This window comes from Diabrotica undecimpunctata, chromosome 7, assembly GCF_040954645.1.
Source record: "Diabrotica undecimpunctata isolate CICGRU chromosome 7, icDiaUnde3, whole genome shotgun sequence".
Classification (NCBI taxonomy): Eukaryota; Metazoa; Arthropoda; class Insecta; order Coleoptera; family Chrysomelidae; genus Diabrotica; species Diabrotica undecimpunctata.
Window position 1 is genome coordinate 30288496 of NC_092809.1, and position 17796 is coordinate 30306291.

Genomic DNA, 17796 nt, shown 5'->3' on the forward strand with positions numbered 1-17796 from the left:
AAATGTCAAACCGAAACTGACACCAATATTCAATTCTGTTGGTGACTTTAAGTTTGCTAATAAAACAGTTTTAACGATAAATTCAGTCTTCTCCAAACTCAATATAATATGTCTAACATAGTCTATAGCATTCCTTGTACAAATTGTAATTTACAATACATTGACCATTCTGCAAGGCGATTAAAGGACCGTATCACCTCCCACAAGAGTGATTCGAAGAAATCTCCAGATAGGTGTAGCTTATCTATGCCCGTTAACCAAAACGATCACACAATGAATTACATAGAAGCCAAGGTATTAGCAATTAAAAACAACTATTTTAAAAGATTGTTTCTTGAGATGGCTTTTATCTCTGGAACAGAGAAAACAATAAACAAGAAATCAGCCACTTAAGTGAGATTTACTCACAGTTACTGTTTTTAGATAGTTCAATAGTTCAATAAAAAGAAAACAATATCGAAACAATGTAGATTCTTATGTAGAAATCTAAAAGTTAAAGTAAAGGGAGAGCCCAGCTGTAAATTAACACAAAACAAACTGTCACATTCCAAGCAAGACTTAATATCCTTAAATCACTATGTAAAAAAGACTGGGGGGCAGATAGACAAACTATGCTCTCTCTCTCTACAGAACTCTAATTAGATCTAAATTAAACTATGGCGCGATATCATATTCATCGGCTACTGAGTCTTCCCTTAAAATTTTAGATTCAATACACAATACTGCACTCCGCATTGTCTTGGGAGCTTCCAGAACCACACCAATAGAAAGCCTGTATTGTGAAGCAGCTGAACCATCACTATATCACAGAAAAATGTACTTAAAGTTAACCTATGCAATTAAATCAAATGCAAATCCTAACAACCACACCCTCAAATATGATCACCTTAACCGATTATCAACATGTTTCTCCAATAAACCACGTCTACATAAACCTTTCTACCACCGAATCAAAATGGATCTCTCATCTCTGAACACCACCTTACCTCCTTGCTTTCCCGTTAGTTTTGAACCTGCTGCACCATGGACTTTGGGAGTACCTAAAATAATAACTACCCTAACATCATTGGACAAACACACTACTAACCATAGTATAATACATCAAAATCTGCAAAACTTATTATCAAAGTATACAAATTTCTCTCAAATTTATACAGATGCTTCAAAAACAACAGATGGCGTGGGAGCAGCAATTATATCCTCTAATATGTGTCAAAAATATAAGTTGCCAATACACTATAGTACTCTTAATGCAGAATTATATGCCATATACCAGGCACTCACATATATTATATCCTCACCAAATCAGAAATATATAATTTTGACTGATTCACTAAACTCATTACAATCTATAGGAAGAATATACCCAGAGAATCATATTCTTGAAAAAATAAAACAAAATCTGATAGAGATAGAAAATTGTAATAAGGAGGTAATCTTTATTTGGATCCCATCACATAATGGTATTAGAGGTAATGAAGAAGCAGATAAGTGTGCGCGTGAAGCTGTCAATTCAGCTGACTCTATTATTGTGAAATACGTGATAGCTAGTGATGTTTCAAGTGTTATCAAATGGCGGATCCTAAGTGAGTGGCAAAACCGGTGGGAATTTTCAGTGTCCAATCTTCGGAATATTAAACAGGACATTAAACCATGGAGATGTTTTACTAAACATCTCCATGGTTTAATGTCAAAACACTACACTAAAGAAAGGGATCAAGTGACAATAACTCGTCTTAGATTAGATCATACCAGTGCCACGCACAAGTTCTTAATTACTAAAGAATCTGAATCAAAATGTGAGCAGTCTAACGTTAAACTCTCGGTGAAACATGTTGTTGTAGACTGCCCAGTTTTCTCCAAAGCAAGAATCAATTATGGTATCTCAATAAACTTAGAGAAAGCACTTGGTGCAAATTGTTCATTCACAAATATGTTAAACTACTTAAAAGCTATTAATTTTGTTAATATAGAATATATTTAATATTGTAAATCTCATTCTCGCTAATAACCTTCGGGTTGATGCGAATTTGTAAATAAAAAACTGTCACATTAAGTCATTGTCAACTTTCACTTGTTGTATCATGGAACACATATCTTAATGCCGTCAATTCAATGCATTATCAATTTTTATTTTACCGAAAAAAACTTTCTGTAAAAAAAGTTTCACATTGTACCTAGCAATAAAGCTTTGCTAGCAATGAAGTGTCCTGTGATAATGTTATTGTTACTCATTTCTTAAATCAATGTTTGTTTTTTAAAAAAGAAATTGTAATTCCAATTTGTGGCATTAGAGTTAGAATACTCTGATGGTTTCCAGGGCAACAACTAACAATAACCACGGAGGAACCTACAGCTTCCTTTCCTCAGATAGCTGTAGCGTTTTTTTTACTGAAGATTTCAATTTTTTTAATGCTTTAGATAAATTAAACGAGATATAATTGTTTAAATGTTATATTCGTATGCGTTGAGCACCATCCTTAAGCCTTTTCAGCGCAACTCTATTTAAACCGAAGGACTTTTTAAAAAGGGTTGCGGTGAAAAAGCTTGAAAATGGTGTTTTTTAATTTTGGTGAATTTTGGTTGGTGAAAAAAGGTGATTTTTTGAGAATATATCCGAAGACACTATCCGAAAATAGTGTCTACACTTTAAAACGGATTTTTCAAAACTAAACCAGTTACTTCCAAACTTCCACAGTGTAATGTTTTTATATAAATGAAGTAAACTATAAATGAACAACGAATAGTTTTTATTAGGGTCGTTTTGGCGGGGTTGAGTTTGTTATTTTCTGCGGAGTACTAAAGCGGACTTTTAGTTATTTAATTTTGATGCAATTAACTTTTACCAGTAATCACTTTACTCTTTTATTATTTTAGTAATTTTAAAGGTTTCTTAAGATATTTAGAAAAGTTTCTATAAGTTTTCCATGAAAAACTTACCGTTTTCCGGTTCTTCAACATCATTACGTTAATGTTATAAAATCTAAATTTTTGGAGACATTCGCGAAAAACCGTTTGAAAACATGATTTTTTTTGCGTGTAATTTGTGAACTTTAAGTCACGAATAACTCTAAAAATATTTAATTTTCAAAATAAAGAACATTTTTGTCTTAAAATTTACTATTCGAGTGATTAACATGTTTTTTTTTTAATTTTTTCCATCCTCGGGTTGAGGTGATAATCACAATCACTGAGGTGGCAAACGGTAGATTTTGATCATTGATCTAGTTTCTACCGTTTGTCAAAATTTCAAGCAAATCAATGTTTATAAAAATAATTCTGAGCAGAAAACCGTTATATTCTGGACTATCAATTTTTGTTCAAAGAAAGTACTTCTGTTAGATCAATTATTTTGATGTACACGGTACATTGGTATATCTTTAAATGGATGATTTTTGTTCCTACATAGCCCAGTTTATTTTATATTTTTGTTATTGTTCTGAAGTTTTCTTGCGACATCTTATAGTAATTACTGTTATAATGGGAATAAGCCACAATTAAAGTTTAAAATAAGTTTATTGACGTTTCAACTTCCCCTTCGGAAATCGTTCTCAGATTACAAACATTAATAAATTAAACAAATGTTGTTTTTTGTTACTTGCTGAAAAATTCTTCTAATAATTTAATTTTACGATTTTACGACGACTTTATTGTAAGATAGTTCATTCGATTACATGAAATCAACTTTTAACTTGAGAATATCTGTTAGAAAAAAATCATAGCATGTGATTTGTCTTTAAAAAGACAACTACATGCCATGATGTCAGTAAAATTCTACTGTTAGTGATTCCATAGTAAATCACGAGGAAAAAAACCTCGTAATACATGGTAAGTATTTGTTCTTGCATTTAGTTTACTCTCAATAAACACCAAATTCTGATTTTATATGTATGTTATTTAGAAAACATAAATGATGTATCCTCGATATGTTACTAATTAATTAGTAATACTAATATCTAGTAAGTTACTTATAACTTACTAATCGTGGTATTTTCTTTTTATTGACTTCCTCTTTTCATTTGTGAACTTTCAATTTTCGAAGTGGAAATTGAAACGTCAATAAACTTATTTTAAAGTTTAATTGTGGCTTATTCCCACTAAAACAGTAATTATTACATTTTTGTGTTTTCTTTGACCATTTAATATGATTGATTATAATACCTGTACTTTCGACAGACAGTCTTAACTCAAAATCTATTCTGCACTGCAGAATTTCATTTAACTTATTAAATGTTAGCTCCACTCAATGGTATTTTTTCGTTTAAACGTGTATTCGTGAAATTTTCGTGTGTATAAATTTTAAGAATTACAGCAAAATATTGTCGTAATCTAATATGTAGTTTTATTCGTAAGGATTCGGTCCGGGATCTATATACCGAGAGTATTTTAAATATATAAATAGAAAATATCTGAAATATTTAGTATTTTTAAATCAAAAGACATGGTGCACTGTAAATTTGATTTTGTGTTAAAACTATTTATAATATAAATATACAGGGTGGTCCAGTTAACAAAAATCGGCCATATATTGTTGAAAATAGATAGAACAAAAACTGCCATTTAAAAGTGTTCTCAAATAATAATTTTTAGTACATTTCGATCTAAATTTTAGTTTATTAATATTTTGAAAATTCGTAAGCTTATATTTTACAAATATCCACCTTTCGTAAGTAGTTTTATGTTTCATTGTTTAATTTTTTTTATATTTATTTTTAGTACTTTTGTACTCACGCTCCATAAACCACGAATAGCGAATTAAAACGTCTGGCAAAACATGATATGAAAAATAGACCAATAAGAGAGATACCAAGATCTTCAATATACCGACAAGTAATTATTATAGTGCCATTACAAACATGTTTACCTTTACAGACAATTAAAAAAAATAAATTTTCTTACTTGCTATGCAAATAGATGATAAAACGTAAAAGCACCACATCGTCTAGTTCACACCGCGAAGGAAGTATACGAAGAAAAACAAAAGTTAATTAAAAATTAAAACAAGATAAAATTCATCTCGATTATTACAAATTAAGTCAGAGAAGTCCGTTATTATCACAATCTTATTTTTAACTAACGAAACATATTTAAAACCAGCTATCCTACTAGTTACTTCATAAAAAATCAAATTAATAATGATTTATAGTTCTTCTGCTAAGCTCAACTGATCACAATATGGATATTAGATGGATCAATCGCCTCTAGACCAAGAGGACGACCCTCTTCGTCCCCCCAGGTGCCTACTACTGGGAATGCATTGACGTCAATGCAAATGCGATAAATATAGTGTATAACCAACGAGGTTCTTATATATTAAAAAAATTGTGTGTATGTGGGTTAAAATTAGATGGCAAGTGGGCTCAACTTCCTACTTTATTAAGTTTATACTTTGACATTCCTTAATTAAAAATTACTCTGATTTAACACACTTTAATCATACTTCAAAGTACAACCACAGAATTCCGAAATAAAGTAAATAGAAAATTTTAATGCAATCAACATGTGTATAAAAATAATGGACGAAAATAGTTACATAGATTTCAAAAGTGTCGTTTGCCTCGCATATTATGATCCAGGCGGTATCTCTTAAGTTGGGTGTGAATTATGTAAACGCAGTTTTTTGCATAAATCGTTTTAAAATATCACTACAAATTTCGACGACAATTTCACTATGCGTGAGTTGTAAGATGTGGTTAACTTTTTATTAAACAAAATATAAAAAAAATTCAAAAAATTTGATGTTTTTGATCCTTAAAAGTTATATAATTGTTGAAAAAATATTAAAAAACCGAAAAAGGTGTTTTTGCGAGTTTATTTCCCATACAAAAATCAGAACTAGGGTCCTCATATTCCGAGAAAGAAAACTTTTTAATATGTTTAATCACACAAAATTTTATTAGGATAAATTCAATAGTTTTTGCAAAATAATTTTGCAATCTATTGTTTGATAGTTTTCAAACTTATGCAGGCCAAAAACTTAATACTTGAAATTTTTTTCAAATATAGAAGATCAGTCAAGATTTCAAACCCATTTTGAAAAATTAAAATCGGTCGATTAGAAGAGCCTTGGAATTTTTTAAAAAATTGTGTAAAGTTTAGGCTTATAAACAATTTAAATAACTTCATCAAAAGATGATCACATCACATCATTAAAAGATGATTTAAATCAATTGCTTTAATTTACAATTATACGATTTTTTTTAATAGGGGTAGTTTTCAATCCCAAAAAAAATAAAAAGCAACCAACGGCTCAAGTCCATAAATGAAGTGGAGGGTAAGTAGAACCTGAATCAAATTTTTCATGTAATTCGGTGGTGACACGAAAAATTATAGGGTATCGCCGTAATTCACGTTCATTTCTTGGACTATAAATCGTCTTAGGATATTCTTTATTGGTCAGAAGAGATCCCGGCTTTTGTAGTGTCTGAGATTATATTCGAATATAAATCCCAACAACTGTTTGTCCCAAGTTCTCGCTAATAACTCTTTTTTAAAACTTAGCAAAGTGATATTTAAAGTATCTAAGTAGGTTAGTCTATTAAAATAAGTTAATACAGTCATTTCACCCAGAAACGGTAAAATTAATCAGCGAAGAAAATATCGAAATATTTGTCCTTTTATTCAATCGCATTTATAATACAGGGAAAATACCCAAGATTTTCTGAAGTCAATATTCATCCCACTACCAAAAAAGCCAAACCCACAACACTGCAATGAGTTCCGTCTGATAAGCCTTATGAGTCATGCAGTAAAAGTCCTACTAAAAATCGTAAAAATCGTATGTATCGTTATACATAATCGTATCTATGGAAAGTGCGAAACAATCATCGGAGACGATCAGTTTGGATTCAGAGTCGGCATAGGAACGAGAGAAGCCCTATTCAGTTTACTAGTTCTCGCCCAAAAATTCTACGACCAACAGAAAGATATATTTATATGCTTTATAGACTTCAAAAAAGCATTTGATAGAGTAAGACACGACCTACTATTAGAACGTTTGCAAGAAGTCGGTTTAGATGGAAAAGACATCAAATTCTTAAAAAACTTGTACTGGAACCAAAACGCCAGAGTTAGGATCGAAGGTTCCACATCCGCAGAAGTAGAAATTAGGAGGGGAGTTAGACAAGGATGTGTTCTGTCGTCTCTGCTGTTTAATCTTTACTCCGAGTTTCTATTTAAAGAAGCATTTTAGGATTCCAAGGATGGAGTCAAGGTGAATGGCGTAAATATCAACAGTATCAGATACGCCGATGATACAGTGTTAATTGCGGATTCCGACTTAGGTCTACAACGACTCATCGACAAGACCAACTCGACCTGTGAGCAATTTGGTATGAAAATAAACATTAAAAAAACCAAAGTGATGTCAATCCGAAAAAACCAAAACGTACCTCAACCTTGCACGATAAATGGGCACATTTTAGAACAGGTCAATAGATTTAAGTACCTGGGATATTGGATCGATAGCAGCCTAAATCCTGATCTAGAAATAAGATCGAGAATAGAACAGGCCAAAAAATCTTTCGAAAAAATAAAAAAACTGCTTTGTGATTCTCGAATAAAACTCGAAATTCGACTACGTTTATCAAAATGCTACGTCTGGTCGACTCTTCTATATGCAGTTGAAACGTGGACCCTTAAAACATCAACCGTAAATAAATTGGAGGCCTTTAAAATGTGGATCTACCGGAGAATACTCAAAATTTCATGGACATCGCATACCTCAAACGAAGAAGTGCTGCATAGAATAGGCAAGGAAAGAGAACTTTTTAACACAGTAAAAGTTAGAAAAACATCATACCTAGGCCACATACTGAGAAATAATAAGTACCAATATGCCCAACTTATAGAGAAAGGAAAAATCGAGGGACAGAGAGGCCTAGGAAGGAAAAGACTATCGTGGCTCAGCAATATCCGACAATGGACAGGGCTAAATTTTGAACAGCTAATAAGAACAGCTGAAGATAGAGAAGAGTTTAAAATTGTAGTAGCCAACCTCCATTGAGGAGAGGGCACTTTAAGAAGAAGAATACAGTCATTATCGAAATTGTTATATCTGAGGAATAAAAAATTGACGAGAATATCCGTGGAGAATAGCTTTAAAAGTCAAAATTAATTTTTCTTTGCAGATTTTGGAATACTATACACTCTATTATTAGTAAACAAATAGAGAAATTTTCCAAAATTATTACGAAGTAAAATTTATCACAAGATAATGTCCAGTTAAATGAAAATAAATTATTGATGAGAAAATTGACATTTTATGTCGTACATAAATAACTCGAAACCCAATAAATCCCTTCTACATGATGGATTCTATTTATCATTTCGATATCTGGATCAATAACATTAACTATTGACGTCAAAGAGTTTTCAAGAAAAAAGTGTGGTAATAATGGCATTTTGATTTAAAAAACCGTATAGTAGAATTCCGCTTCAGTAACGACAAAACATCTATCATTAAGATATAAATAGGCATTTATATAAATATGCAGTTTGTAATGATCTGGTAATTCGAAAGATAACTGACACGAAATTATGTAAAGAGGTCTGATGATTAGCTTAATGATTAACTACCTTTAATTGTTGCCTAACGATGTTAATCATAAATCGGGAATAAAGAATCAATCGAATAAGGCGAAAAAGTTGTATCTTTGAAGGCCACTAAACATGTTTTATGTAGTGGTAATAGGGATGAACGCGGGACGTTCCGTCCCGCACTTTGTCTCGCGGGACGTCCCGAATGTACCGCAAAAACTGCACTTTTATTATTACCGTAATGATTTGGTAATTCAAGTCATACAATCTCGGCTTTATGTTTGCAACGTAAAAATATTTATAGAAATTTAAATGTTTTCTGTTTTAAAAATTTATATTAATGAAACCTTAATTGAAAGCCAACGTTGGGAAATGTGAAGAACATAGATTAATTAGTTTGATAAGCCGTGTACCTAAAGTACTCTTCACTATCATTCACTCGCGCATATACAAGAAATTAGTTGAACACATTAGTAGAGCAGAATGTGGAACGGACCATAGACTACTGACAGCAAAAATGGGCATTAATTGGAAACATAACAAGACCCCCTCCACAGAAGAACCGTTAAACACTATAAGAGAAAAACAATACAATATAGAACTACTCCAAGAACAATCAATAAGAGAACTATACCAACAACGTCTAGACCAAAAATTAATAGAATTTAGATACGGCAACATCGAAGAAATATACGAGCATACAAAGGCGAGTATAAAGCAAGCAGCATTCGAAGCCCTTGGGGAAAAAGATCATATAACAAATAAACAGCACTATTATGAAATAAATGAACCAACAAAAAGAATAATTGAAGAAAAAAAGCAACTATACAGAAAATGGCTGACTACAAACAACGATGAAGTTTATAAAGAATATAGAGAAAAGATAGAGAACTGAAAAAACAAATAACACAGCAAAAGAATGAAGAATGGGAAAGAATCTGCTTAAATATTGAAACATATATAGGAGGTACAAATACTTCGGAGTCATGGAAAGTACTGAGAGGATTAAAACAAAACTCAAAAGAAAAAATTAAATTGGGAAATATACAGGACAAAGAATGGAAGGACTACTACAAGGAGCTATTAACAGAACAAAGACCACAATTCATTGGAAAAGAAAACAGGCGAAGACGAAGCAAATTCCCACAACAAGAAATAGAAATAACAGATAGGGAAATGAGAACGGCCATAAAAGCAATCAAAAATAAGAAAGCACCGGGACCTGGAGGCATCTCACCTAAGCTTATAAAATACGGATCAAAATAATTACACCGGATGATACAATGGATATTTCAGAAAGCCATAAATGGAGAACAGCTCCCAAAGGAATGGACGGCGGCATATATGACATCTATATTTAAGAAAGGAGATAGAAAACGATGCGAAAACTACAGAGGAATAAGAGTAATATCATCAATAGGAAGATTATATGGGAAGATACTGCGAGAAAAGATAGAGCAAGCGATAAAAGGCAAAATCGGGGAGGATCAGGCAGGCTTCACGGCAAGAACATCATGCATAGACCACATATACACACTGGAACAACTGTTGGAAAAGAAAAAAGCAAAAAATAGAGATATACACTTGGCATTTGTGGACCTGAGAAAGGCGTATGACTCTGTACCAAGGTCAGAACTATGTGAGGCAATGTACAAATTAGAAATACAGACGGAACTCATAGAAGCTACAAAAGCTCTGTATAAAGAAAATAAAATGTCCAGAAATAAAATGGGAACAAGAATCATAGGAGACTTCACCACAACAAAAGGGCTCCTGCAGGGTTGTTCCACATCTCCAACCCTATTCAAAATATACTTAGAGAAAGCCTTGACTACATGGAAAAGAAAATGCGAAGGCATGGGAGTACCGGTACGGAACGAATACCTATATACGTTAAGTTTTGCAGACGATCAAGTAGTGATTGCACAAGACCAAGACGACCTCAGCTACATGATGAAGAAACTACAAGAAGAATATACCAAGGCTGGCCTAGATATTAACCTCGCGAAAACAGAGTACCTATCTACAAGTGAAGAAGACATAGAAGATCTACAGATTGATGACAACGTAACAATCAAAGGAAAGGATAAATTCAAATACCTGGGATTTATAATCACGAAAAAGGCAACAACAGAGGAAGAAATTACACAAAGATTAGGACAAACAAGAACAGCAATCCGACAACTTAACTCAGTATGGTGGGATAGACACCTAAATATGAAGACAAAAACGCAGATTTATAAAACATTAGTGCGAAGTATTATGACATATGGGGCTGAAAATTGGATCATAAACAAGAAAAACAGCAGTAATATAGTAGCAACAGAGATGGAATGCCTACGAAGATGCTGCAGAGTAACAAGAATGGATAGGAAAAGTAATGACGAAATAAAGCAAAGAACATCAATAGAAACAGAGATACTAACATATATAGAACAAAAAAGAAAGTGGTATGGACATGTAAGAAGAACTAGCGACAGCAGATGGATAAAGAGAATAACCGAATGGAGCCCCATAGGAAGGAGGAAAAGAGGACGACCCCGAAAATCCTGGAGGAACGAAGTAAACGACGCCATGAGTAAGAGAGGACTAAACGATGGAGAATGAAACAACAGAGAGAGATGGAAAGGGTTGAGAGAGGGAAGGCAGTGAATACTGTAGAATCCCTAAATATATATATATATATATATATATATATATATATATATATAAATATATATATATATATGTGAAGTCACCTAAGTGAAGTTCAATTTGGTTTTAGAAGAGGACTCGGAACCAGGGAAGCATTTTCCAGTTTGCAAGTTCTAATACAGAATGTCAGGGATATCAACTTGTTGATATGTGATATATGATGCATGTTTCATTGATTTGGAGAAGTACCACATGAAAAACTAATCGATATTCTAAAAATATCACCACTCTTACGATGGTAAGAATATAAGACTAATCTCAAACCTATACCTCCAACAAAAAGTAACAGTGCGATTCTTGTCTTCACAGTCAGAAAAGGAGTTAAACAGGGTTGCATACTGTCATAAGCATTATTTAACATAAACTCAGAAAACATCTTTAGAGGAGCCTTGGACGAATCAGAAGATGTTATTGCAGTAAATGGCTTATAAATAATATTAGATATACATACGATACCGTATTTCTGGCAGATAGTGCGCAGGGGCTCCAAAGGATGATGGATAATGTTGTAGAAACAAGTTACAAATGCCGCCTAAGACTAAATTGTAAGAAGACAAAAATAATGATCATTAGTAAGAACGCCAACATAAACGCCCAAATTATAATAAACGACGCACCGTTAGAAGGAGTGGAGAAAATATGCTATCTAGGCTGGCATATTAAAGATACTTGAAATCATAGCTACGAAATAAAAACTCGTATTGAAAAATTGTCAATTTGTAACAATAAAATATGCTCAGAAAAAAATATAGATATTAAATTTGTCTTTATACCATTATTACAAAAATATATTTACTTATTCAGAAATTGTAATATAAGGGACGCGGGAGGGGGACAGAGAAATAGCTGCGGGATGAGACAGATGAATCACGCGGGATAGCGGGACAAGAACGTGTCCCGCTATCCCGCGTGACACCCTAATTGGTAATTGACTTTCAGAATAATAAGGCGACAATATGCATGCCGGTACCTTGCATACTGGCATACCAATGACTAGCAAACTAAGCAAACGCTTTCGTCAAGCTGTTCCAAAATGGGTAGATACCTTGGGCAAAATTCAGTAGATCATCTACACACTTTTAAATTTTAAATTAGACAATATACATACATATATAATATGTAAACAACGATATTTGGAACAATAAATGCAATCAAGTATAAATTTAACAATTCAAATAGTACCTAATAAACAAAAACAGAATTGGAGATCATTCATAATAGGTCTGGGTGAATGAAGCTTGACAGAATGAAATATTGGTGTTCGGCAGTGTTGAAATTTACATTAAAAATGAAACATAAGCAATTAAAAGCAATAAGATATATAAAAATGAAAAGTTTGGAATTACCAAAATAGAAAAATAAATAGTTTTAAAACAGTTTTTATAACTTAAATAGTAAAATTTCAGTATAAAAAATAAAGTTAAAAAGACATCTGTTTCAATCTGGCAACTGGAGGTTTGAGGGTTCTGATTCTAGTGCCAGATCTATCCGCTAATATATCAAAGGGCAATTGCCAAAAATAATGTTTTAAATAAATTAAAAAATTGCAGAATCCATAAAATAATCTAATAAAAATGCACTTTTTGTAAGCTTTCTCTCTATATTGAAACATACGACATATACATTATCAGGACATGGCAACACTGCCAAAAACCAATATTTCGTTCTGTGAAACTTCATTTGAGACATTTGAGGCTATCTTCACCCAGACCTATTATGCATGATGTCCACTAAATATTTTAAAATTTATTATACAAACAATTTTATTTCAAATCATTTATAAAAGGTATATAATAAAATACCCAAACGGGCTATATCACAATTACATTACAGAACGTTTTCGGAATGTAAATTCCATCATCAGTGTAACGAAGTATACATGCTATGAGCCACTAAAATATATGGGCGAAAACCCGTTAAATGTTATTAATTTATAGATATGTTACATTATATATTATTATAAATTAGGCTGTTTAAGTTACCGTTGGAATTGGTAACATGGCAACGTATGGCTCTACATAGGTTATACGGTCCTGAGACAAAGTGTCTTCGAGGACCTGTTGATAACCAGTTGTTACCAACAACTGCTGCTCTAAAAATTTCTGTAGTCGTTAAGTAGTACCAATCTCTGAGAGTGCGCAACCTTGATATCCTACGTCTTCCTGGAACTCTTTTGCCGTGTACTCTACCTTGAGAAATGATTTGGAGCAGGCTGTAGCAATGTTCGTGACGCAATACGTAGCCCATAGATTTAAGTTTTTGTCATTTCATACCTATGCTCATATCGCGGTTTTTTCTTATTCACTTATTATTACACTTGAGTGCAAAATAATCGACTCAAAATTATTTTGCGTAAGTCTCCTGTTTCAATCTAAAAAGTGTAAATTTAAAAATATTTAGTGTACAATCATTAACCTCACTATTGAGTTTTAAAAAAGTTTTGTTTTTTGGTGAATCGGATGACGTATTACAAATAGAGAATGCAACACGTAGAGAAGGGGTCAGAATTTGACTCATTGAAATCGATACGCACTGACTTATTTTAGTTAACATCGAACTCATTAATTTCCATAGCAACCCACTAATATATCAGTCACTTAAGTGGCGAACACTTATGAGTGGTATCCATTTGTAATGCAGTTGCGCACATCCGTCAAAGCAGCTGAAGTAGTAGAATTATTGAGAGAAGACCTGAGCCAGGGGGCCGTGGCGAATTGACTAAACTTAAACAAATGTTTACATATAACAACGGAAAGAGATGAGAGATTTCTTGTATCGAAATCGACATTTAACTAGTGCTCAAAGACGGGTTTAGAGAGCAGCGGTACCAGCAGCGTTTTTGAATAGTCAGAAGGAGACGGAAGGTACCCAACCTGAGACCAAAAAGGGTAGCTACGGGTCCTTTGCAGCCCAGAAGCAAAGGCGATTAGAATTTGCTCGCGAACATCTGGATTGGCACGACTAATAATGGAGTCAGGTCTTATCCTCCAACGAAAGTAGGATCTGCCTATATGGCAAAGACAAGATGCATCGAGTTTATAGAAGGCCAGGAGACCGATTTGCTTAATGTTGTATACGAGAAATTGTGTTGTTACGTTCCAAATTTAAAGTAGAAAGTCCCACCTCTATTTTATCAAAATTTAAATAATTCAGGACGTGTAAGAGCGGTTGCCTATAATATATTATAAGCAAGGTGGCGAAAATAAAATTAGTAATTTTCAAATAGGGGTAATGTCTGGCAAATTGTGCTGAAGTTAAGGGAACACGTCCTCTTTTTTGTGAAGAAACTAATTTAGATCGTTCTTTCTAGAGTTATCTTGGAAGAATTGGGATCATAAAATTGAAATTTTTGAATCTCGGTACTATTCGGTGACCTCCGTGTGTCAAGTTGTCAAGTGTTCGGAAAGACGACGGAAAGAAAGTGATTCCAGGTTTGAGAGTGTTACTGAAAGGTTGGGCTAGATTAAAAACGGCATTTTTGTTTTTTTGCTTTTGCTGCTGTTCCATGTGGGATCTGGACTAGTCCGAACCGTGTGGATATTCAAGGGGATTTGCTGCCTTCGTGGAAGGGTTTTTTTTGGAATATCCACAATTTCGCTAAAAAAAGCGGATCTACAGTACACGTGAATACCGGGAGTCGTATTTAGATCAAGAAATTAGCCTTAATCACGAGTCCAAATAGCCGGCTACGCTTCGGTCCAATTTGGGATATTTCAAACCCCTAATCTGGCTAAGAAGGGGTTGGTTGGTTGGTTTGTTTGTTTTTTTCTGCTTCTTCTTCTTCGTATTTTTCCATCTGGCTGTAATTTTCAACTTTTCAACATTGTCACACAAGTCTATGTACATCGGCAATCGTACGGGATTTTGGATTGAAGACACGCTGAACTATAACTGGAATTCCACGCGGTGAAGTATATGAAAATTCGAGGTATGGATCGATAATTAATTTTCAACGGAAGATTTAAGCGCCGTCTAATTTGGTTTGCGGAATACAATAGTTTTTTTTAAAGATTATTTGCTGTTAGTTTTTATTTTCATATTTACAAATACTTTACAGATTTTTTTTTAAAGATAATTTGCGGTTTATTTTATTAATTCAATATTTACACATACCTATTTTAATTTTGTAAACTGCGTCTAAGGGGGGGTTATATATTTGAGATTTATTTTTTTATATTATTTTCTGCGCACGCACTTGAGCTCACGTGGTGTCCTATTTGCGTTAATTATTTTTTTTTGGTTGGTATTGAACCGCACACCCCTTAGCGTCCGGTACTTTTGATACGTCCTACCTTTCATTTTGTTCTGTTAAATAGAAATAACTTATGAATTTTTGTTAGGCAAGCAGAAGCCGCATTTTTATATTATTTTTTTATTAAGCCTATGGTAAAGTTAAATAATATTGTAATATGTAATATGTATGTATTTATTTTCAACTATCTTGGGAATCTATTTATTAAAATTGACTAAATTCTAATCTGACAATTTCATTTATTTTTTTATTTATTCAGGTTGTATACTGTTACTTAGTATTTTAGTAGTAAACCTATTGGTAAGTTGGTGGTTTATTGAATAGCAACGTAGGGAAGGCTGTGGGCCAATTTACCTGGCGCCCCTGATATAACTTCGGATTTTTTTTGTTTTGTGGACCGCACGACCATCTCCACTGTTTTGTCTAGCCGCGAGCCATTCCCAGACTGTCACCGTATAGTACTTTTCTTTCCGGGTGTACGTCTGATTTATATTTGGTACATTCTGTAATTTTTTTATATAGATTCGGTTTTGTACGCCACATATTTTGGCGCCCAACGTGGGGCCCTTAATTAATTAACCGTTTTTTTGTCAACCCCTTGTGTAGATTCCTTTTAATTAGTTAACCTAACGTGTTTGGGCTTTAATTGACTAACTTTGATTTATTTACTTTACCACTGGTTTTGCACTTAGTAGTAGTCTTAGAACTTCGTGTTTAGTGGAAGTGTATGCCAAGAAGTGCTTACTAGTTTTTTTTTTTGTGTGACGTGAAGTTGGAAGAAGCCAAAAATGGAACTTAAAAGAAGATACTTTGAAGTGGTGTTGTGGAACTTAGAAGAATTATAGATATATTAGGACTTTGAAATATTTCTATTTCAGTTGGAGTTCAAATTTATTTTTTTGAGAAGTTGGACTTCGAAATTCTACATTGTGGTTTAACTTACTTATGTTAGGGAATGTAAAATCTTTTTTTTTTGAGATTATGTTGTGACTTGTAATTTGTTCTGAAACAATGAAATTTTGAAAATCTTTTGTGAAATTTTATAGATTGAATAAAGCGACTATTACTTTTATTTTGCTTTTGGTTTGCTCCCATTAATAAAGTAAACTGTACCTGTGTGTTAATATTTTTACTTATATCTTGATTTTGTTTGAATATTTGCTCCTTTCGGTGGATACATTTTTTTAAATTTTGAACTTTGGCAAGATGGTGCGAAAACTTGTACCCAACTACTTAAGGAAAGAGGAACTGGAATATGAACTCAAAATTCGTGGAGTGTCTACTGGCACTGTTGAGTCTATGAGGTCTAGTCTGTCTGATGCACTTAGTCGTGAGGCAGCAAATGAAAGCTTTAGATATCCTGAGCACCCATTCACCTTTTCACAGGATAAAACTGCAATCGAGACTAAACTTGCGGAGCTGAATACGGCTGTTGGAAAGTTTGCCGGAACTCCTACTTGTGCTGAGTCCTTGAGATTGCGGACACAGATTAACCATGTCTTGGGGAGAATTGATCTTATGGTAATGCCAACAGGTGATGATGCAGACGCAGCCCAGGTTGTTAAGTCAGACTTTCTTGCTGAGATTTTGAAGTTGTCACAGGATTTACATGATAAGCAGCATCCAATCGGATCTGGTTCGGTACCAGTAGCGCTCGATGTGATTTCGGTTTTAAATCAGTCTTTTCAGGCAGGGGTAGGACAAGTTCATGCTTCTTCTCCTGGAGCGATGTCACAAGCTGGTAATAATGTTTTTTCAGGGTCTGTCTCTAGTTTTTCTTCTGGGATGATACTTCCTCATAAATGGGGAATAGAAAAGTTTTCAGGTTCTGCTAGGGGTATGTCTATTTCTGCATTTTTTGAGATGGTGAATGAATTGAGTCTCGCTCGTCATGTACCAGGTAGTATACTTTTGGAATCAGGTATAGATTTATTTTCGGATAAAGCCTATCAGTTTTATAAAGATGTTCGTCTACGTGTAGGGAGTTGGGCTGAATTAGTTGAAGAGTTTCGTAGGGAGTACCTGTCAGCTCACCATGGGGAAGCGCTTTTTGAAGAGCTTCGGAGGAGAACTCAGCATTCGTCTGAGACTATTGGAGTTTACTTGGCAATAATGAATAGTTACTTTAATCGCTTGCGTTGTCATGTTCCAGAGGAAGTTAAATTGTCTATAGTTATTAGGAATTTGCATCCGTTCTATCAAGATAGATTACGTGATCCTTTGCCAGCTACCTTGGAGGAACTTCGTGTTCTATGTCGCAGTATGGAGGAAAGACGTGATTGTATTAGGAACTATGTTGAACCGAATAGTAG

The 17796-nt window shown here is 33.6% G+C and overlaps 1 protein-coding gene across 3 annotated transcripts in view; it reads right to left on the minus strand.

Moving 5' to 3' along the window:
- Nucleotides 1-17796, minus strand: part of IP3K1 (inositol-trisphosphate 3-kinase-like protein) — a 404655-nt gene that overhangs the window by 241135 nt on the left and 145724 nt on the right. Inside the window, exon 1 of one of the 3 annotated variants that reach the window (XM_072536991.1) lies at nucleotides 4900-4983. The exons of the other annotated variants lie outside the window; for them this stretch is intronic. Within the exon in view, the coding sequence (XP_072393092.1) occupies nucleotides 4900-4939 (40 nt within the window). The 5' untranslated portion in view covers nucleotides 4940-4983. Of the gene's footprint in view, nucleotides 1-4899; nucleotides 4984-17796 lie in introns of those variants that run through there. 3 annotated transcript variants of the gene reach the window in all.